Below are 23,989 nucleotides of genomic sequence, written 5' to 3' on the forward strand. Positions count from 1 at the left end.
TTAATTCGATATGGTACACCCGCCATTTTGACTATCACATAAAAATGGTTCTCACGTACGAGGACAAGAAATCTCTCGCACTAAGAGTTATTTACTAACGAAATGCCGCAAGGAACTGTGCAATATCCCTGTTAGTGACGTCATAACAATAATAAACAATGATTAAGAGTGAAAATGATAAGCTTATATGAATTAAAGTTTGTTAGAGCCTGTCCCACTACTGGCTGATAGAGGTTCAGATAGCTTAGAAAGACGTCACTGTCAGATAGAATACCAAGATATTTCCATCACATATTTTACACGTTGGATTGTTATCAGAATATTTATAATAGTGGAACAGACCCTAAATATTGTAAATTGTACAATTGTTAAAAGTCAACAAATGTAAATTTACGTATTTCAATTGGATTTGAATTGTTAGTTATTTTTAACAATAACAGGTATAATGAAGTTGTCAGTATATAAACCGATAGTTTTAATATATCTGTGTATTTGTACATTAGTATTTTTATTGTGCATTTGCAATAAGGCAAAAAACTTCTATATGCATACAAAAGGTATAAAATGTTATTGTGTTATTATTTTAAGGCATTTCTAAAAGTCGTCGGTTATTTCAGTCACCATAGACATTGTCATTATTGGACATGTTAGGTGTAATCTATGGTTTTTTATTTACTCTATGGAGGACATTTTATTGTTTTCGTGACATTTCAATTATCAATAACAATGGTTCAATAAATAACAAAGTGGCATTGACCGACAGGTGTGGCATTGGCCGACAGGTGTGGCAATGTGGTGTGGCATTGGGGTGGGTGTGTGGCGTGGCTAGGAGGGCACCATGGCACGGCTGCGCTTGGCCTGCGCGCCCTGGCGGCGGTTGTGGTTGGCGCGAGAGGACTTGTGCTTCTCCTTGCGCTCCCTGTTGGCCACCACCTCCTTGTCCTGACCCTGGCCCCGCGCCTTGCCCACCACGTCCATGTTTCTGGAATATTACATTAGAAATAAATACTTTTTAATAACAAAACTGGCTTTATTCACATGATAATCTAAAAATTAAAACATTTTATTATTTACATAACCTAAAACTGTTACAAAGGTTAAAACCCAATACTTAAATAACAACAAAGGCCTTCGCCATTGGATAATAATTACCGTTATGATGCCAATCTCAACTCTGCTGCTATTGGCTTGTACTTTTTGTCCCTTACATTTTTTCACCCCCAAAATTATATAGCGTCTAAATATTTAGCCTATAGCATGTAAACGTAGGGATTTTAAAAAAACAGAATTAATAAAAAATATGCAGTGATTTCTTAGATTCTACATAACAATTTGTTTTTATAGTATTATAGTAGTTAAAAGCATAAATATCAATAAATAAATAGGATTTTTACTGCCACAAAAACACTACATAAGACATCTAATACACAAAACCTTAGAGGTAGTAAAAAAAGAAATGTGGCAAAAGGTGGCAAGCTCAGCTAATGCAGGGGCGGCGCAGGCCGTTACTGCGCTGGTTTTTAGTTGGCTCTTTACACGTAAGTATTAACACATAAGTAGGGTGAGTTAACGTAGACAGACATTAAAATATAAAAGTAACAAGGTATGTCTGACCGTGGCGGCTGACGCGCTCCTCGCGCTCCCCGCGCCGCGCCGCGCCGCGCCTGCCACGCCGCCTCGCGCCGCGCGCGCACCTCCTCGGGGTTCACACAGAAGTCTAGCTTATTCCTACTTGCACTCGCTACTTCTTGCTCCTTCTGCGTCTCCTCTTCTTCTTCCTCTGATTCAGTCTGTGAACATTATTACTGCCAGTAAACAACACGAAAATGTTTGTTAGAGCTTGTAGCCTAAACGGTTGAACGGATTAAGATGAAATTTGGTATGCATACTCACTTTTGTTTTTTTTTTAATGCCACACGAGGAGTCGAGGGTGAAAGCTAGTAAAAAATAAAGCAACGTTAGTAGTGAATGTGTACCTCTGGTCTCTGCGCGAGCACCCGCGGCGTCACGAAGGGGCGACGTGCGTCCTCCGCCTCCGCCTCCGACACGTGCGGCGCCTCCGCCTCGTACGTGTCGTCGTACTCGTCCGAGTACATCGCCACCTCGTCGCACACCAGGCTGACACATCATGTCTTAATTATTGTGCTAAATATTTTAGCGAAATTGTACAAAATAATCCAGTTGCTAAAGTTAACTTGTTCTCGATAAAAACAGACAATATATAGTAATATGAGAAAGTGTTTTTCCAGAAAATATTTCAAATTTACATATTTTAACATAAAATTTTTTGAATGGATAGATAGATGTTTGTTAAAGTTTGTAACTTCGAAGTAAAAACAACATAGTATCTCAAAACTTCTCAAGGTCAAAAAGTCAAAAATCGATTTATTTTTATTATTTCTGGTACAAATAAGTGTTAATTAATAATTCTATTCATTATTTTTTTTATTTTAAAGTTGGTTTTGATATCGTGTTCACAGTAAAATACTTCAAGAGTGTATTTCTATATAAACTAACGTAAATGAACTGTGTATTGACAACACAGCGACGCCATATTAGATAAGGCATTTGCTTCGACCAATAGCGTGCGTTTTAGAACTTAGCGAGGGAATTTGAAAAAGACACTTTTTAATTATTAAATTTTGCCACTAGATAAAATTATATTAAAAAAAATCTTTGCAGGAATGTTTTTATAGTAATAAAGTATATTTAAAAAAAGTTTGGTACAATTTGGCGTCACATGCATATTGCCTATTCACACTTTCATTTGTAACAAGAAATAAATGCAATCATTAACAAGACACAAAAAGAAGTACATTTTATATAAATGAGTATTTACCTGTACTTAGCGTAGATATCGCGGCTGGTCCTGACGTGGGCCTTGTCGTCGAGCAGCTGCGCGAGGTCCTTGTGGTGTGCGCGGCGCTTGCCGAGGTGCACGCGGCTGAGGTCGACGTCGTCGCGCGTCATCAAGTCGAACTCGTCGCCGTCGAACACGTTGAGGCGCTGGATGCCCGTCTCCAGGAACTTCTGGTCTACCACGTCCGCGGGGATGATGGGCAGGGACCGGTCTAGTGCTGGGAATGTTTTTAAACTATTTTTATGTAGGTACTATTTTTTTAATAGAAATGCTATCGTATAAATGAAAACGTACATAAAAGTTTATTTGTAGTATTTTTGGATTGTAGAAGAATTTTTTTAATAGCTATTTATATAGATAAGTTATAAAACCTATATATTTAAGTTACTAGCTGTTACTCACGACTTAACACGTGAAAATTAAAAATGATAGCCTACGTTACTCGATAATAACGTAGATTTTTTAATGGTGAAAGAATTTTTGAAATCGGCCTCCCCAGTAGTTTTTGAGATATTTCAATGCATATAAACATACAAATCTTTTCTCTTCATAATAATAAACACCTGTTACCTTTTAAGGGTTCTGCCAAATTATCTTCTAATAAGCTATTAATAACTCTCTCTGCATTAAATCCGTAATGTTGTAAACATTTCAATATAAAACCATCTCCTAAATGTGGCAGAATATCTTTAACTTCAGTAATTAAGGATTCCTCTCTTATATTATCTGGTATCTCGTTGTCTATGGTCGGAGCGGGCAGCGCGCGCTGCTCACTGTCTGCGCTCTCAACATGGCCGTTTGTTAAATTCGCGTTATTTATTAATATATCGTCAGGTAAAGGCTCCTCTAAATTAGAATATATCGCTTGTAATATAAAATCTGTTTTCACTGTATCACTGGTCATTTCACTAAGAAAATATCATTTATACATTTTCTAAAATAGTTTATTAAAGGCTAGTCCCACCAAATTGTTTGATAACAATCCAACATGTAAAATGCGTGATAGAAATATCGGATTTTATTCATGTGATTGTGACGTCATTTTTAAGCTATCTGAGCCCTGTATCAGACAGTGGGACCGGCCTTTAATGTTTTTTTAGAGTATTTTTTCTTGATTGGAAGTGTTTAATATGTTTTTACTGTTAAAATAATGATAATAGTGATTCAAAGGATACATGTCGGGGTAGGCCTGCCGCAGCAGCTCCAGGTCGTCGTTCAGCGGGTAGCAGAGGTGATAGTCTCTGATGAGCAGCTTCTCCGCCAGCACCTCCAGAACCAGCGAAAGAAAGTCTTCCACATGACTTGCTATACTACCTCTGGATAATAAAATCAGTTTAAAATGTACTTATTTGGAATTATCATATTTATACAGCTCTAGCAATAGAAACTTACATATATCTTATTTAATTGGTTGGATATTTTTAGAATTTGTAGCCTAAACGGCTGAACGGATTCCGATGAAATTTGGTATAGACGTAGAGGATAGTCAGGAAGAACATATAGGCTATTCATTTTTTTTTTATTCTTCACGGAGTCGCGGGCGTAAGCTAGTTTTTAATAAAACTTACTCGCCACTGAATATATTGTTCTTGTAGACGGCCAGCATCTCTCTGAGTATGTTGATGAGCTCAGCGCGAGCCAGCTCTAGGTGCCCCTCAGTCTGCCCCGCCCCCGGCCCCGCCCCATGCGCTGTCTGCCCCGCCCCCAGCCGCTCGTACAGCTGCGGTATGCCGTACTCGTACAGCTGGACTATACTGGAACATTACCTCACTAAACCTCACATACTCACACTGTCAAATTAATACGGAGCAATCAAATTTATATATGAAGAACAGAAAATCAATGCATATGCAATCTTAATAGGTTTAATTATGCGTACCAACTTTCAAAATAAAAAAAGCATTTCGCCAAACATTTAAAAATGGATAGTAGAGAATATAGCCGAAATCAATAGAAATAATACATTTTTAATGTTATAATCAGACTTACTAAAAACAGTCATGTTTGTATGATCAATTTAAACACAACCAAAATAAATCCATAGACAATGTTATTGCTAGCCGACGTGTCAATAATTCCTCAGTCCCATTAAATTCCGCTATACACAGATAATATAGTTATAATAAAACGAGACTCACGTTAAAATTAAATTAGTTTTCCTGTATATGTGCACCGCATTGGGGTATGTCTCTATAAATATCCTGAGCGTGAGCGCGGTGTCCAGTACATGCAGGACGAGGTCCTGAAGGACGTCTTGCGTCAGCTTGTCTTTAGTGCTACCTGAGGGCCGCCTAATTTCGCTGAAGCCTTTGAAAGTTTCAGGAAGGTTAAGCGGTTCATCACTGTCGTAGTCTTTATTTACTTGAAGTATTATGTATTTGAAAGCCTTGAAAATATATAATCAAACATTTTAATAAATAAAATAATATATAAATATTAATTATTGCTAATCCAAATATGTGTTGAATGTGTTACTATCACAGCCGGGTTGGTAGTCAATTTGGTTTACATTAAACATAAAAAAAATCTTACTTTTCGCTTATATACTTTATACAGCATGTTATGACATATAAAAGGTTAAAGTTTTAATTTTACTAATATTATAAATGCAAAACACTAAGGGCCTGTACCACCACTGTCTGATAGAGGCTCCGATACCTTTAAAGTAATGTCATTATCAGAATACCAAAATACCATACTTCCATAACATATTTTATACTCATAAGAATTGTGGGACAGGTCCTAAAACCGCCTAATGGATTTAGATTAAATTTGGTATAGGTGTAGAAAATAGTGTCAAAGAACATATAATAGTACATTTTAAAAAAAATGCTGAATGGACGTAATGTTCGCGACAGCTAGTTGTTAAAACATACCTCTTTTACGAATGCTATAGCCGCAGCTGTGTCTCTTTCATACTGCGGCTGTAGCCTGAACACAGCATCTAATAGCCGAGCCACATGTTGCTGGTTGTCAACACCATACGTCAGACATATATCCCATATCACTGGCACTGTGAACACAAACCTGTCATATACCAATGATGCCATATATTCTTTGCTCATCCAACATATCTGAAAAAAAAATCCATTGTAGCCTTTATTAAAAGAAAGATTTAAACAGTAAGGTTTTCCATAATTAAATATATATATATATATATATATATACAGTAAATTTATGTATGTAGTAAAAAATTTAGCAACTTACTTTACTTTCTTTGTTCGTAATTAGTCTACTAAAAATAATAAGAACCAGTCTTCTGATTTCCTCATACAATTTCTGTACATCTTTGTTCTCGTGCGGAGGCATGTATGGGGGACTGGCCTCTTGCAGGAACGACACTAATGCATCCATACAACTTGTGTGATATAATATTGTACTCCAAAACCTGAAAAAGTAAAAAATTACCAAAGTTTATTACTCAATATATATATATAATATTTTTGTATTGAGTAATAAACTTACTAAAGTGTGTTGTCAGTTAAAAATAAAATTGAAATGAAACCAAGTGTTAAGATGTTTCATCAACAAGAAAAAAATAAATATTTTTGTGGAACAAAAGTGTATACTTCCTAAAATCTTTACCTATGATGTGGTAATGCCAGCAGAAACTTCAGATCCTCTAGATATACTTTCATCTTCATAATCCAAGCATCAACTGCTCCTAGCACAAGGTTGCTGCTGGAAGGTGGCCTTTCATATGGAGGAAATTTTCTCTTCTCCACCCAGTATGTATCCTAAAATATTTATAAACACCGTTTTCATTTTTTTATTATTAAATACTGACTGCAAGCCGCAGTTTCTAGTCGTTTTAATATTTATCTAATTTATTAAAACAATAATAAGACTAGGCCTTAGGTTTCTATTAATATTAACAACAATACAAAAATTATTATGAAATATCAAGAAATCTATAAAATTAAACTTACCAAAGCTTTAATGTTTTGTACAACACCGTCATTAGAAACAGAGAGTGTTAATTTTTCAACTGGTAAATAGTCTGGGTTCTGAAAAAATTGCAAAAAATTACAATATGCTTTTGATTTTAGTCATTGAAAACAAGTCATGTTTAACTCTACTAAACACTTTTTCTCACTTACAACAAATTCTACATATATGTTTGTCATGTTGAGACAAAAATGTTCTGAATTAATCTTTAAATTAGGCTAAAGTTAAATAAATTCGTGTTTCAATTAGATTTATAGCTTACGACAGCAATATCAAAGTATGGACAAGTACTTGACATGTTTGACATTGACGTTTCCAATTGACATTGACACTTTGATAGACAGCTGATTATGACTACGACACATTGCTTTTATTAAAAGGGATTTTTTACGTAATAGATCTTACTTTTCATTTTCTTAACCTACGTAAACTAACTTCCCCTACCATAAATTGACATAGTAATAATCGAATAATATGATGAAACATTGTGTACATTTTACAAACTTAAAATGTATCATGAGAAAGTCAACAAATCCCAAAGGTAATATTTTAATGCAGCAACATTCGATAATTGTCAAAGTCAATTTTACCAACACAAACAAAAACAAGTCAGTCAACCGATGATGTCAATTTGAATTTTGTTTGCTGGTTTTTGTTGGTTTCCTGCAATAACTTGCGTTTCTAAGATTTTTTTAATGCAGTATTTGCCAGAAAACCTTCTGTAATAGAAATTGTACAACAAATATATTTTATGAAATGACCAGCTGCGATAATGAAAAAATTCGGTACAGACCCTAAAGTTAAGAAAACACTAATTAGAAATTATGAAGAAAAAGCAAAAACCTGCTCCCGCAACCACGATGAACAGACCAATGCTGTACCAAAACAAAATCTTCAAAACAGACATACTCATAACGAGAATGAACTTGGCCAACCAACTTTATGTTCTAGTGAGGTGTTAGCTAATTATTTGACGGATGTTACAAAAAATCCACCTCCACTTCAATGTATCGAAGACAAAAATGTTGATAAAGAAAAAATAAATGCAAAAGTGAGTTACAGATACAAAATTTAGTTAAGAACAATTGCCTAATCAATTAAATCTGTTATTAAAATTAACATAAAAAAACTATTGTAGTGACCACACACACACACACACACACACACATCTTGATTTATTCTGAAATTAATTTTTATCACTTACGCTTATCCGCAATTGAGCTTTTGAAATTTGGATTTCTTTATAGTTGTCTGAAGTAGATTTAAGACCAGTATGTCATGTTGAAAATTAATTATGATATCTTGATGTGTTCATCTCAATTTTATTAAGAAACCTCTAATTCTTAACTATTATAGTTAGCTATCAGTTTATTATAAATACTTTGTTTTTTCAGATGACCAAGAAGTTAAATTTTCATTTTAATGAAAAACTATATAAGAATTTAGTTGAGCTAAACATTAACGCTGAAGTTCATAAAGCAAGGAAGGACAGGAAGCCTCTGAAAGCAACTAAGAGAGACCTCGAACCAAATATTGATGATTTCTGTGAAGATGAAAAAGAAAAAGATGTGCCACCTACAATCCCTATCCCTCCTTGTAAGTTTAAACCTATAAGAAAAATGGAGAGTGGACAGTTACATAAATTGATGGCTTCTTTTGAATTATGACAAATATACTATTCTGTACTTTTATTTGGTTGTTTTAATTTTATCATAGTAAAACTACAATTATTATAAAATATGGTTTATATTACTGTAGAAGTTTATGACAAGAGAATAAAATGGAAGGGTATTATTTTTATTTTTCTACAAATGAATTAGGTACTAAAATGTATTTAAATGCAGCAACATTTGAAAATTGTAACGATAAATTAACCATTTCCCACTTGCCCATGAAATATAAAATCCCGTAAATTGAGTAACATTATGTGAGATTTGTGAACGCGCCGCCGCCACCCGCCGCTGCCGTCGACTAGCTCTCTCTCGCTCTTGAGGAGATGTGAATATACCCGTCTCTTCTATCATCCACAATTTGCCAATAATTTTGTTTCACTCAGCTGTTTCAGTCATTTTCTGACACTTGCCTGTGGTGGTCGTGTTCTCAGTCCCAAAGGGAATTAAATTGTTAACTATATTTTTTCAATTGAAACTGAAATAAAGTCACCATGGCTGAAACAGAAATAATATCTAAAAGTGATAGTAATGATCAATTTTTTGAGGGCGTGGAGAAGTTAATAGAAATATGGTTTACGCCGGCTAAACAAGCAGATTTGAGGAAAATTACACGGTAAGTGAAGAATACACGATTAGCACCCTTCTTTTTACCCTCGGCGGTAATTTATAAAGTCGTTTTTATTATAAAATGTTTATTCAAGATATTTAAATTTGACATGCTACTTGTCTTTAAGTTTTAATAGATAACAAAACTTTATTTACGTAAGGGATAAGGGTTAGTTTTTCTATCCACATAACAAGAACACTATGATATAGCGGCAATCTTTTTGAGATGATTATGTTGACAATGGAAGGTTCTCGAATCAGCTGTTGGGCGAGGTAGGCATGCGTAGCGGAGTCCCGGGCTCGTTGTTTGGCTGGGAGACGCCGCCGCAAAGTCCCGTCGCTAAAATGGGACACATGATTGCATCCTAAAAATCGTATAGGAAAATATGTACATACGCTTGTCTTAACATTAATTCCATTTTTGCTTATATAATTATATCAAAGAACAACGTGGATATCCAAATTTTTTATAGCAGCGCTCTTTGTTTCATTTGGCTTTTGTAAAATTGAATTTAGGAAACTTTTATTTCACTCAAGCTTATTTATATAATTAAGTAAACTTGATAAATACTTTATAAGCAATAATTTTGTTAATTTGTTAAACTGTCTATAACAATGGATTCAAGTTTTTGTGAATTATTTTCATAAGTACAAATATAATAGATTTTTTTCAAAATGAACCTACAGTTCTGTTAAAAGATTTTTAAATCATATCTTTTGAAGTAAGCAGATTGGTTTGAGATTTGGAACCAGTTATCAGATTGAATTGCTTCCTTGGAATCAGTACATCAAAAAACTTGTAATTACAGGGGAGATTGGAAAGTTTGTGAACCTGTTTGGTCTCCCTGAACAGAACAGGTTTTTGGCAAAATGAATGTAACCCATTTTTTTAAAAGATTGATGCATGACTTAGCCGAGAAACTTTCAATATTTAAGAGACATTCAAGTAAAGAATAATATTGTTTCAAATTTTTCCTTGACTTCTCAAAATAAAGTAATAGATTAGCTTACCAAATGTAATGAAAAAACAATTTCCTATACTTCTGGGAACATGCTATTTGTGGATCTGAGTGGAGAGGTGGTTGAAGAATAGGCTTTGGTAAAATTATACTTTTATATTTAAAATTACAACTGACTTATATTACTTGTTGCAGTCAACAATGGGAGAAGGTGCTCAAGATAGTGCGCTGTGAGATCATATCCTTCACAAAAAGCGAGCAAGTTGACGCATATGTACTAAGGTAAGTGAATCACTCTTACATTCCGATATTGTCAGATTTATTCCCAGTATTAGACTGTACAGTTATAGATAATTTATGTACAGTCAAGGACATATATTTCATACCCTTTCACAATTAAATTAGATGAAAATTAATATCAACATTATCATATTTCATACTTCATATTTTACTTTAATATTATAGAGGCGAAAATTTGGATGGATGGACGTTTGTTAGAGTTTATAGCCTAAATGGTTATACGAATTTCGATTAATTTTGGCATATATGAGAGTGGAAGAACACATAAGCTACTCCCTTTTTTTTAATTCCACGCGAATGAAGTCGCGGACGAAAGCTAGTGATTAAATAACGTTCTTATGGTGACTGGTGCTCCGAAGCGGGAAACGAATTTGATTGTATATTATCCCGCGCGTTTATTCCTTACGGATATTGTATCTGTTAACATGAAATGGGTGAAACATTTATAGTTTTATTCCTAATTTATTATTTTGTCGCGACATGTGAATTAATAAAAATAACGCATTTTAATGTATTCGCGATTTGATCATTAATTTATTAAATGTTATGGAAATGTTGATATTTTATAGACAGACTAAATTTAAATTTATGATTCTTTGTCGGGAATAACATGTTGGTACACTAGCTGTTGCCCGCGGTTTGATCTGTTAGTGTATTTGTAGGCCATATATATGTTTTAGCCGTTTAGGAGATAGCAATAGTCCATATAAATATTCGCATTTATTACAATGACTGTATTTTCATGTCGATATCTATATGTGCGCGTCGCGGCGGTTTATTCTGTGTGAGGTGCGTTAGTATAGTATTTTGGTATCAAAATGAAGAAAATATTAATAACACTTAAAAATAGAAATGTTTTCTCACGTGGACTCAATCTTCTCGGAATAATTTTATTATAACATCTCTTCTCATATTAAAACTATCTTATTCAAAGTCATATTTTATTCAATTTGCTGATTATTAATTACCGTCTGGTCTGTTCACACACTATGGCTTACATAGGTGAAAAACGCGTGTAAAATGTTTATATAGCAACAAGATATAACTTGATTAATTAATTTGTAGAATTTCAGCTTAATTTTTGTAATTAAAGCATATCACAGGATATGAGGTCATTTTCGATTTCAGAGAACATTCTAGAATATTTATTACATTATCTACGTCAACAATAATAGATATGGTAATTAAAAACAACTAAATTTAAGATACATCTGTAGCAAAAGGTCGGCGTGTTGCCACTGATAAGATGTTGATAAGATGTCACGACATCGCATCATGGTGTCTCAGTTAAATACAACTGGGGCTAATGAGATCCCTGTACACTTCCGCTACCGGCTTACTGATGGTACTTACATGCTAACTTTGATTGAAGTATTCAATACTAGCTTTCGCCAGCGAATCCGTCCGCGTGGAATTAGGAAAAAAATAAAGCGTTTATGCCTAATTTCTTCGCGATCCGCTCAGTTTAGGCTATAAACTCTAACAATTCGTCGACGTTAGCCAAATTTGCAATTTACATAGTGTTTAATGTTTTTAATTGTAACTGTGTTTTGAAACCATCATTTAAACATATTATAATTTACACATCGGAGCCATTAACTTTATATAGTAGTCTGTTCTCTTTAATTATAAAAATCCCCTTTAGTAAATTGTAGTAATCTCAATGACGTGACCCCCGACCCGGCTGTTGATTACGCCACGTGTCCGCTGATAGGGAATTAGTAAACCTTTATCAGCAATGGTCAGAGGTTATCACTAGATGTAGTAAACTACGCTGAACATCCACCATAGATGTGTTATCACTGTTGCTAAGTGCTGTCCGAACATCACAAATTGATTGGCTCACAGTTTGATAAGTTTCGTGAGGTCAACGTTTGTACCTTGGACTGTGTTCCTTGTTGCGATAAATTAACAATTTTATAAAGACCTCTATAATTATCTCTTTAACTTCAACCAACAATCGTCTGCTGTTAACTATAATAACTTTACATCTTAAAATCTAATTTAAATCATAAATATGGACTATTTTTACTTACTTAGCCCTCAGACGCGGGAGCGCTTTTATAACGCGCGGTAAAAATCGAACAAATGATGTAATGAAATAGAACAAATGCATTTCCATGTCCGTTTATACGGCAACTCTTTTGAAGAGCGACAGTTTTCTATCGCACATAGTTTTTAAGTGATTTAAACAAGAGTGATTTTAAAACGCTCGTAGAAACGAGAACGTTAGAATGGCGCTAACGCCGAGAGTTAAAAAAACGCGCCTGCGAATGAAGGTTAATAATGTTGCATCGATGTCCTCAATTACTAATTTCGTTTTAATGCCAATAGTCATTAAATTTGATGTTAATAGTAAATGTTTAGAAACGACTTTGTTGAATAACACAAATCGTCTATAAAGGCATACGTAAAGTTTTTATAGCCGTGTCAACCGCGAGAACGATTTCCCTCCCGCATGATGCATGCACTTGTCTATTTATGTTGCGCTAAAATTAAAATATTGTCTACACTCGTATTCTGTCTAAGATATAGATATAGTATGGTGACACAACATGGCGTAGTTTTTATAACTGTCGTAAAGTTTACGTTGATGTAAACAGAATTAGCAATTTTCGCCAACGCACGCTACGAATGGTTGAAGTTATAGTTTTCATTTTTGGTCACAGTGTGGCTAAATTAACAAGCTTTTAATTAGTAACAAGTATTCTGTGGTGTATGTAGACAGATACAGCTTTTTTCATAATTAGAGCACCAAAATGCTTGCTGTCAAACTGATTACTCAGTGGAAGTTGCGAGTCGGCTGCTCTTTTCGACATTCAAGTTTTTCTCTTGTTCTTAATTGTTGTGGAACAGGTTTTATGATTTAAACAATTTTAAAATAATTTCATGTGACATTTTATGTTGTGGGTACAAAAAATCAATAACGATATCAGATAACGATTATGATTTTACCTTACATAAGAACGTTATCATCTCTGTCTACGCTGTCTATGGAAAATTCGTCAGCGATTTGACGCGCGTTACGTGACGCGTGACGCTTGATTACGTCACCCAGATGGCAACTTGCCACCACAGATAGTGAAAGCTAATGTCGATAAAGTTCATTTGAAGTTGATATTTTCATGTTTTGATTATCAGGGAAACTTTGTCATTTGTTTTTGCGAAGTGACCGCTCTAGACTCAGATATTTGGAAATATCTGTGAATGTGAATAATTATATTTTCATCTTAATAACTAATAATTAATAACCTGAACATCAAGAAACACACAAATGTAGAAAAAGTGCGACCTTCAGGCTTAAACCCGCAATGTGATATTAACGCATATGACGTAAAACTAAATTTGATGATCAAATAATTACGTCTTTTATTTTTTGCACATACGAGTATATAGAAATTTTGACAATATCCATGACGCAGCTTGGCACAGAACGTAGTGATTCTTCTGATTAGAAATGCAACTTTAGGGGCTAAAAATTAAGAGTACTTTTGCAGACAACTAGAATAACGTATGGAGAAAAATAGGGTTGTCTCTTATGTTACATACAAACCAGTACATAATGTAAAATGTGACATAGTGAGTTATTAGGCGTTAATAAAATATTTAAATAACTGTTGAAGCAATTCAGAGAATTTTACTTCATTCTGAAAGCATTATTGAACGGGTTCACATAATAAGTGTTGAAAACGACGTAACATCCGTTGGCGTAGGTAAACAGACGCGAACTAAACCCCTCACACCACACTTCACATCATACCTCACACCACGCCTCGTGTCTCCTGTGAGAAGTGGCCACGGAAACTGGCTCTTGTATGTCATTTGACGCTTTGTCAGAGCGAGAGCTTACATATGAGGTGTAAAATATAAGGGGATTTGAAATTTATTTTAGATGATGTTATGATGGACACGACACGAGCAGGGGCGTGACCCTACGCACGCCGCTTTACTGCATCACACACCAGGCACACTCCAATAAGGACTTTATAATTACTATTTCGACATAGATAGTTTATAAAATAGTTATTAAAACGTGCAACTGAAAACGGTCTTTATATAAACAGTTTTTTCTCGATCATCAGCCAGATTATTCTGCTATATGTAGCGAGTGTTTAGTATGATTAATCTTTGAAAGTGGTCATGTCATCTTGTTCTTTCTCCTGCGTACCGTACAATCATGTTTTAAAAAAAAACATGTGATACACAACTTTCGGAAATAACTAGTCTATAAATATCTAGAAGCGGGAATCGAACCCGCAAAAATAAACCGTACAATCACGCTCGATGTAGGTCAACGTGAAATATTATATTAATACTAGGTCAGACCTGTTACACTGATCATTGGACGAATGTTTGTAAATAACAGATCTGATGACAAACATGTCCAAACGGCCGCGACCGCAAGCACGGCCGCATACCAGCGTGGGAACTGGTGGCCGAGACGTATTGTTACTGACTTCCGATTACATTTCCAAGACAGTATTTACAACAAGAATGACGATATAACGTTCATTGTTTACCAACAAATGTTCAACTACAGCTTCAAGCAATTTAGGTAACCATCGTACAGCGACCGTAGCCAGGGAGAGTTATTAAGAATAGTAAATCGAGCTGAAAAGAATCACGTCGTCGCTGCTACCGCTATCAATTCAACGAATCGTTGATAAACAAGTTGATAAACGAACCATAAACAATGGTGCACATGACGCGACACGCGGCGCACCGGGATGAAGGTCATACACACATACAGACGCATTAGATGGAATATTTTTACATGTCTCAATCGCAAGTTTCGGAACGAGTTTGGATGATTACGTTTCCGCATGCAAATAATGTATAGAGAAGCCTCCAAAACTGTTAAAACACAAACAAAGTTTATGGAACGATATTTTGTATTAATCTGATACGACAAGACCATAAAGGAAATAAAAAGTAAGGTCTATTGATTCCTACGTCTAAAAAGTTATATAATTTTAAACAAAAATATACATAAAAAGTAATGTTTGTTCTGATGCTGAATCATATGATACTATCACGATATGTCACATCAACGATCGGCATTGTGGGGCTATATTTACGAGCACTTGAGAACAAGCATCGTTCACACGTCTTGAGACGTCCCCACCCTGCCACCCTGCCGCGGCGGGGGCGCCCGGGTAAGGTCAAGGTGCAAGGCGCGCATGCTCATTGCACGTTGTCACCGTCTCTACCTCGTCACGGTCTCGTAAAGTGACGTGACGTACCGTATATAGAGTGAACGATTAAATAAAGCCGTAATTTTCTGCCGCACCAGGAAATGAAATAGTAAACATTATTCGCAAATTTAAAATTATGTGTTGTGTAAAACTAGCTTTATTATTACAATTAGTAATAATATAATAAGAATCTGTAAATGCTACCACATCAATATTCATGAGATTTTTTTAATGTTCTGACACACATAACTTATCTTGATTTATGAATATTGTTATGCAATTATATAGTTTGGCTTGAACTTTTATCAAAACTTGTTTGATTCGCGTCAACGGATTATTTTATCAAATTTTTTTTTAACACATTTCATATAATTAAACGAATATTGAAATAGAATTTGTAATAGAGAAATATTGTTTTTCTTCAGAGTTTATTCAAACCTATGAAATTTTAAAGTAACTACAGTTCACGCGTAAGACGATGTTGATTAATCTGAAAGATCCTTGCCGAATAGTACATCGGTTCAAATGGGATAACAAAAACATGTCCGGCGTTAGCGTGGGCGCGCAAAAAGCATGGCCTTCGGTCACAAGCCGACAAGCGAGCGACACGATGATTGGCCTTAACAAACGATCTCCAAGGCCGATCTCTCACTCTTATGTAACACGAGCCTCGGGCCGGACCATTGTCGGACATAAATGTCTACGTATAAAGATGGACTTTTTTTGCAATGCTATTTGATGCGAGCTAAACTTTTTGGTGCTCTTTTGTATTGTCTGGATTCAAATTAACATGACAAGAAATATTCGTTTATGCGCAGTAATTTACGACGCTCCTGTATGGAATGAAATTATATTGGGAAATGTTTGTTTGCCAATTGCATGTCGCATTTGATATATCTTTGTGAACGCTCACTTCCCAGTGCGTTGTCTGTGATACATTAAATTATGTAGACATTAGTTTTCTATTGTAAATGGCGATTTTTAACTATTACATCATATCTTACTATTGTAAATGCGAAAGTTTGTATAGATGTTTGTTACTCTCCGAAACGGCGTAACGTATCTCGTTGAAATTTGTCTCGGAATATATTCTGGAAGAACACAAAGGCAACTTATAAGTCCGCCGTAACATTGGAAGATCCTGGCCATTTAAAATTCAGCCAAAAATAAAACTCAAATGCTTCGTTTAATTTTATTGATGAAAACAAGAACTATCTTTAATTCTACCAAAATTGAGAAATGTCTTTTCCCAAGTATCAATAAGTAAAAATGCTTTTCAAATCGCATCTGTTATCGCTTGTTATCGTTTATTATTTATTTTACATTATCACAATTAATTTTAAGCACACATTTTAATCAGCGAGGTTCTGTTTGCTTAGAGAATATGTTTAAACATCTCGCTACATTTCTATACATTTTGCATTTAATTTACAATATTATGTTAGTAAGATAAATTAAAAAAAAGATTGTTAAAAAACTTATTTTTCATTGTGTAACATTTTTATATCTGTTTCTCGTAAAACCCAGCTTTAAAACGCTTTGCAATGAAAAACGCGTGTTTGATAAAGCTGCAACTTACATATACATACGTACTCGAATATAACGTAACATCGCCATTTACAATGTAATAGGCTATATAATATGCATGTCAATATAATTTAAAAGCCTGGGAGGCTCCGGAGCTGACGAGCGCCGCCCGGTAGAAGCTTCCAGAATGTAGGCAGCTGCATACGGCTGGGGAGACCCTGTATCGATCGGCACCTGCGCCGTGCAGCACCACCCATCCCCCTCGCACCCCCACCCTACCGCAGCTCTCTCACTCACTCTGTTTACATGTTTCGGTGCTTACCCGATCTGATTGTTACAATGTACAAATTAATTTTGATACCTGTGTTGTTTCATTGTTCTTTTGCGATGTTTTTAAAACGATTGTTAATTGAATGCTTGGAGCAGCAATGGTTACCTATTTGAAGCATTTATTGTATATTTATATTAATTAAACTCCATAATCTGCAAATATGTTTAATGATTTTTTTTAAAATTTATCTTTACAGGGGGCTTTGTCGCCAAGTAACGATAACGCCCCATAAATCTAACTCTCAAAAACTCAGTTATCCAACTATTTTCTTAAACAATTTTTAATGATAAATGTACAAAGTATGTTTGTGCAAATCGATTTCAAATTATTTCCGCTTCTAATTTGTTGATAATTCGAAATTCTCAGTTAGTGACGGCGATTGTTTCACTTAGAAGTCGCGTGTTTTAAGTTGTATGTGCACACAAAGCCGTAAAATTCACCTATGTATTATTTGCATAGTAATATTGTGTATTTTTCCTATCTAAGAGATTTATTTCCTATTTTTATATGTACATTGAAATTGTACAATGTAGTTACAGTTTACTGTCTATTGCGTTGTAAATCAATATCGTACAAAATCGTTATTTGATTTACGAGCATGGAGGATGGAGTGGGCGCCCCCCTGCGTCCTGGTCCACAGCCACCCCTCACCCCCCCCCATTACACCTGGCTGCGCCTGTTGCATCTCATCTGCACCACGCCCAAACACATTCAAACAACAAAACATAAATCTTTTAATATACAGGGTTTATTATGAATGTCGTTAGAACCTCTTCGTAACGACTCTCTCGTAAATGTCACGAAAGTATTTGTGATAGACCCTTACATAAAAACCTTTTAAAAAGTCTCTAGTTTAATCATTTTGCTGTATATTTTACTAGTAACGTATTTTAGCATTATTCCATTCCTCTTTGACGCATATTTCAGTCCCTCACTACTTACAGGACTTGAAACATATTCAGAACTTCTGGTGTAAGCCGTTCGCATGTTTCAAGACGATGCTAGTATGTAAGATACCCGGTGACAGCGCCTAATTCCGCCTCTCTATCTCAAGATATCCGTGTTAGCACAATGGGGACACATTGATAATTGCTGTCCTTGACTATGCAAACTGATTACATGCCACCAGTTATTCTGCCCTTAATTGTTTATTTATATAACAAACATAATATATCTAACGTTGACTAAGTTAGGGCAACATGTTCATAATATTTATTTATATGCTGTTATGTAGGATTTTTATGTGCAAGCAATTGTAAATTATTGCATTTTGTTATGTCATTTAAATTAACTTTACTGTCGAGATAAGAATATTTTGTTAATTGTCAGATACGTCAGTTTTAAGTATTCTTGCTGATAATATTTCATAAAGATTGTGAGATGCGTGCATTTTGCGGTAATTCCGATCGCCGAGTGATCTCTAAAAAGTCGTGTATTGAGGTCAATCGATAAGGCGTTAGGTTAGTTATCCCACTTCGTGTTAGTGCTAACTACTAATGTACCGTGAACACGACCACTTAACTATTGCTTGATTTATGTCAACTTACTTACTGCGGAATAAGACTTATATTTCAATACTGTTTTTGAACGGGTTTAGTCAGATTTTGATTGTATTAAAATGACTAAAAATATAGCTTTAATGAATATATTTCGAGTAATAATCTTATGTGCTAAGTATTTGAACCCTAATCGAGTCAGGCTGTTAAATAAAAGTTTTTTTATTGATCTTAAGAACACTCGCTTGTGTCTTCATAACACCCATGTGCTAATTCGTGTGTGTTATAATATAGTGTTATTCTATTCCAGTGAGAGCAGCATGTTCGTGTCGCGGCGGCGCTGGATCCTGAAGACGTGCGGTACGACGACGCCGCTGCGCTGCGTGCGCGCCGTGCTGGCTCTGGCACGCGACGCAGCCGGACATGCCCGTGTCCATAATGTCTTCTACTCGCGCAGGGAGTTCGCACGCCCGCACGCACAGCTCACACCACACGACAACTTTGATTCAGAGGTCAGTCATGTTTATATTACGTGAATCGATGTGCTCTGAATCATTTCAAATTATCAGCTAATAGATTTGAACCGTTCAGCTGCAGTTCACGACTCAACGTGATGTAACAGTGGGAATGAGCTGCGAACTGTTCATCATGAATTTATACATCTATGTAGGTACTTTAGGTGATCTGTGAGCCGGTTCTGATCTGCTTCATCCATTCGAACCGCAAACTGATTGTCATCGATTTAATTTGTCATGTCTATAAAACAATGACTTTCGTACAGTATTAATCATTCAGTTTACATTGCTTAATGGCAATACGTTTATCAAATTGCTTTTGTCATAAGTCGTTAAGATAACTCAGCTATTTTAAACTTTTAAATATAATTATCACAATGACACGTTTGTTATCAGCGCGCAGGGAAGCTGGCTTCAGCCGCTTCTTACAAAGTTCACAATCTATTGTCTTATCTAATGTTCCGCATCTACACATAATTAACATTTATTGATAACACGAAAAGGAATATTTAAATGACGGTTCCAGTTACATCACTATGTTACTTTAAAGCTAAACTTACACTTTACATATTTAAGTTAATTTTCTCATTGTAAGCGATATTTTGTGTTTTTACGAGAATATCTTTCAACCTAAAGCGGTCTGTTATCAGATTTATTACTGTACCCCTCATTGGATTAATAACATATCTCGTAATGCATATAATATAACTAACTATGTTACTGTCTAGAATTGATAAGGTATTAAGTACATGTGTCGATAGAGTTAGTCATGCGAATGCACTGAAAGTTCACTCGTGTGCCTGATACCGCATGTCATGTCTAGATTACGACCTTCGTTGCTCTGTAGTGAATTACTTTATATCGTAGGTATTCGGTTCGAGTCTCAGTATAGGGAAATTATGTAAATTATTGTTTTTAGAATTTACGGTTTTTAAACCTTTCGGTAAAGAAAACGAACGGGCATAGTTCCTCTTTTTAACTGACTTCCCAAAAGGATGAATGTTTTCAATTCGTCTGTAAGTTTTTTAGTATTTGTATTTGTGTCGCGAGCAATTGAATTTATACAATGTATGTGACATGTGGCTGTTACACGCGTATGGACTACATAACTATTGAAGTATCATGTGACTAACCACCGGCTATATTAAAAACATAACAATAAATAGTTCCCTTTCTGTTAATTACGTGTCATTCATTATAAATAATGTTTTAAAATATTAACATGGTAAATATGAAAGTAATAAATACCTTTTTATCGTTAATCAAAGAACAATGACTGTAAGCGTAGAGAGGTCAATTCATTCAAACTAAGTTTATCTTTACACAACTCGTTGCTTGACGCGTGCTTTGCTATAACTATTACTAGACATAGAACTATATGCAACTTAGGGTGAGTTGCACCATATCGCCGGTTACCGTTAAAGTTAAAATTATTTGAAATGGTAATATTTGGAATAATCTTAAAATTTACTAAGGATGAGTTACATCAACTAACTATAAACCTTAACCAGCACATTCCCGATGGTTACGTCTTCGGATGTTCATGATATTCGCTACACCAGTTTTGCGCTGGTCAAAATGACGTCATATTTGACACTAATCATAACCGCCCGATTTTGGGCGGTTACAGTTAGCGTTACGGTTAGTGTCAGTTCGGTAGTGTCAACTGTCACAAGCTCTTATCTTCAAAAGCACAAATAATGGAAAAAGTAATGGAAAAAGAAAATATCTACTATTATCCTATACGTAATCCAGAAGAATAAAGTCTTGCGTGCTCGGAAATAATGGATTTCCAAGATGGAACTCGAAATTTGGCCAAACATTCAGTTTGGACAAATTTCGAGTGTCTAAGGCCATAGCAACAGCGCTTGTCCCTTTTCTCTTATTTAAAAAATGTCCTCTATAAAAGGTCAATTTATAATATGCATTGACAGGACAATTTATAATATGGAAAATAAATAAGATGCATTTATATTTGTATAATTTTATTGCTTCATTTTTGCTACATATTTGAGTAGTAAAGTAAATACAGTTTCAATAATGGCCCAAACTAGTTTATTTTCACAAGAGTTTGCCATTTTCTCCATCTTCGTGGGCAAAAAGTTTATTTCACTATAAAATACCATGCGTATGATACATAAATATAATCGGCGAAACATGAATTTCCAAACATTTTAATTTACGTAAATGTCATTCTTGACACCAACTTGACACTTTAGTGACATTCAGGTTTAAATGTTTCCATTGTAAAAACGAAAAACACATAAAACCTCTGTGAGAATATGTTTTTGCACTTGTAACCCTATTATAACTTTTACGATAACCAGCGATTTGATGCAACTCACCCTTAATGATTTTAAGCGTGCGTCTCCACTTACCATACATGTTGACATGTTGGTAAAAGCTATACGTTAAATATAATTTAATATAACAATGTTTACTTTTAATTGTAACGTTATTTTGCTAAATAAAGTGCACGTGTATGTAATTATTGATTAGTACTGTAATCATAAAGTGACCTCTAATTTATAAAGTTAAACAACTTGGGCTTTTTAGAACTCGTTTTATCGACCACTAGCTGTTGCTCGCCACTTCGCCCGCGTTAAATTTAAAAATAATATAAAATATAGTCTATGTTACTCGCAGACAAATTACCATTCTAATGGTGAAAGAATTGAAATCGGCCCAGTAGTTTTGGCGCGAATCAAATACTTACAAAAATACAAATCTTTCCTCTTTATAATATTATTATAAAAGTATAGATTAAATATGGTAGACGATAATGCATTCTACAGTGGAATATGATTTTTTTAAAATCATGTTTTATAAATTACTTAGTACTGATTTACGTTTTCTTTTTACTTACTGCATTGTATATGAAGGACTCGCTTTATATCTATTTAAATAAGTTAAATAATGTAAAACAACACACAAATTGCAAACATCTTACGACATATTTACGATGAGTTTTATTCGTGTTTGAGGTAATTTTATTGCATTGTAAATGTTACTGCGGAGGATGTTGAGATGCGAATAGTTTTTGTAATTTGCAATGCGACTGGAAAATGTAGATAGAATAAAATAAGTGCCCAAGTATTTTCTTAAAGATGTGGTCTAAAAAATAGCTTGTATGCAAGTAGCTGGTGCTCTGGTACACTTGCCACCCCCTGTACATATAGCTAGCACATTTAATTTTGTGACAGTAGTGCAAATAATTTGGTGGAGAGGTTGAGGGGGACGGTACTTGCATATGTGTTCTTGCCTCTATATTAACATAATATTTTATAAGGGTTGGAGTCGTTTGTTAAGTATTTGTAAGAGTTATTTAGTCTATAAATTATTTATCTTTGCAGGTAGAATTGCTGGACTCCTTCTTCGGGGACGGGCGCGCATATATCATGGGTCCGGAGAAGGACTGCTGGTATCTATACACACTGCTGCCGCTGGAAGGTACGCACTGTCCCTTTGTAGTATTATCGCGTATAACATTTTATTCATAGTTAATAGAGATATCTTACTACTCTCCAGTCTTTTTAAATGCCATTTGTTAATCAGAAAACGCTTAATCTTAATGTAATTAGTGTACTTTTCCTTATAAAAAATACAAAATACCATTTAGTTTTTCCAGAGAACTGATAACTTAGGATCAATGGTTTATCGCGCGGCCGCAGATGTCGCTGCGTGACTCACACCACACGTTCATAATGTTGTATACATAAACCCTTAAATATTACGCAATACCGTACATATTTGCTCTGCAACAAATGCAATATGGGAATCATTAAAATGATCAGATTTTTTAAACTTTTAATGAAGAAAGTTTCCGTTCGGAAAGTATTGTTTCCTCAACAGTTAGTGTTGTGTGTGCAGGCACGGTGGCAGCGCTGGAGAAGGAGCACCGCGAGGCGAGCGAGGCGGGCGCGGGGCGCGCGGCCGGCGAGCCGGACCAGACCATTGAAATCCTCATGTCGGACCTCGACCCCAACGTCATGAGCATCTTCACACGCGCGCACAGCGCCTCCGCACACCACGCCACCAAGGTGCACACCACACCACACACGGGCCGCGTGAACCCCACATGCAGCCTATGTACATCATAGTATAAAATTAGTATTAATATAATAAATAGTGTGTAATTCCCCGCAGGAATCTGGTATAGACAAGATAATCCCCGGCATGGTGATCGATGACTACCTGTTCGACCCCTGCGGGTACTCCATGAACGGCGTCGCTAAAGATGTGAGTACAACCTTACAGTGCTTTATGTCCTCTCTACATCATACGAAACTAATTGAATGGTTAATGTTTGTTGTCATGCGATCAGAGGGAGAGCGACATACCGTCAGTAAGTCACAACCAAGTATTCCGTATTAAAGTTATTGTAGTGTGTCTTTCTTTTTTGTATTCGTTTTAGTCGTAAATGATGTGATGTCAAATCATTTTCTTATTTTGCTGTTTCTTTTTTATGTAGTTTGAATAGAAATTAAATTTCACAAGTTACAATAGAATTTATAATAGTTTCGTTTAAAGGTAAACGATGTCCGTTATCGTGTGATGTGATGTGAGTCCCCCCCCCCCC

The 23,989-nt window shown here is 35.2% G+C and overlaps 3 protein-coding genes across 3 annotated transcripts; 2 read left to right on the plus strand and 1 right to left on the minus strand.

Moving 5' to 3' along the window:
* Positions 1-319: 319 nt before the first annotated feature.
* LOC106105257 (activating signal cointegrator 1 complex subunit 2) lies at positions 320-7,111 on the minus strand. Its single transcript, XM_013285541.1, has 13 exons — positions 6,961-7,111; positions 6,790-6,867; positions 6,446-6,597; positions 6,068-6,248; positions 5,737-5,934; positions 4,999-5,246; positions 4,429-4,614; positions 4,036-4,176; positions 3,431-3,756; positions 2,840-3,077; positions 1,977-2,118; positions 1,615-1,790; positions 320-982 (listed from the first exon to the last, which is right to left on the minus strand). The coding sequence occupies exons 1-13, from the start codon at positions 6,985-6,987 to the stop codon at positions 826-828; spliced, it is 2,250 nt and encodes a 749-aa protein (XP_013140995.1). The 5' UTR covers positions 6,988-7,111; the 3' UTR covers positions 320-825.
* Positions 7,112-7,413: 302 nt separating this feature from the next.
* Positions 7,414-8,499, plus strand: LOC106105120. The gene is made up of 2 exons (XM_013285352.1): positions 7,414-7,859; positions 8,203-8,499. Exons 1-2 carry the CDS (start codon positions 7,581-7,583, stop codon positions 8,473-8,475), a joined length of 552 nt encoding a protein of 183 aa, XP_013140806.1. The 5' UTR covers positions 7,414-7,580; the 3' UTR covers positions 8,476-8,499.
* Positions 8,500-8,856: 357 nt separating this feature from the next.
* Positions 8,857-23,821, plus strand: LOC106105277 (S-adenosylmethionine decarboxylase proenzyme). The gene is made up of 6 exons (XM_013285572.1): positions 8,857-9,094; positions 10,242-10,328; positions 19,206-19,407; positions 22,764-22,860; positions 23,281-23,450; positions 23,557-23,821. Exons 1-6 carry the CDS (start codon positions 8,973-8,975, stop codon positions 23,782-23,784), a joined length of 906 nt encoding a protein of 301 aa, XP_013141026.1. The 5' UTR covers positions 8,857-8,972; the 3' UTR covers positions 23,785-23,821.
* Positions 23,822-23,989: the final 168 nt, after the last annotated feature.

The sequence above is a fragment of the Papilio polytes genome, unplaced genomic scaffold (assembly GCF_000836215.1).
Source record: "Papilio polytes unplaced genomic scaffold, Ppol_1.0 DF823177.1, whole genome shotgun sequence".
Taxonomy (NCBI): Eukaryota; Metazoa; Arthropoda; class Insecta; order Lepidoptera; family Papilionidae; genus Papilio; species Papilio polytes.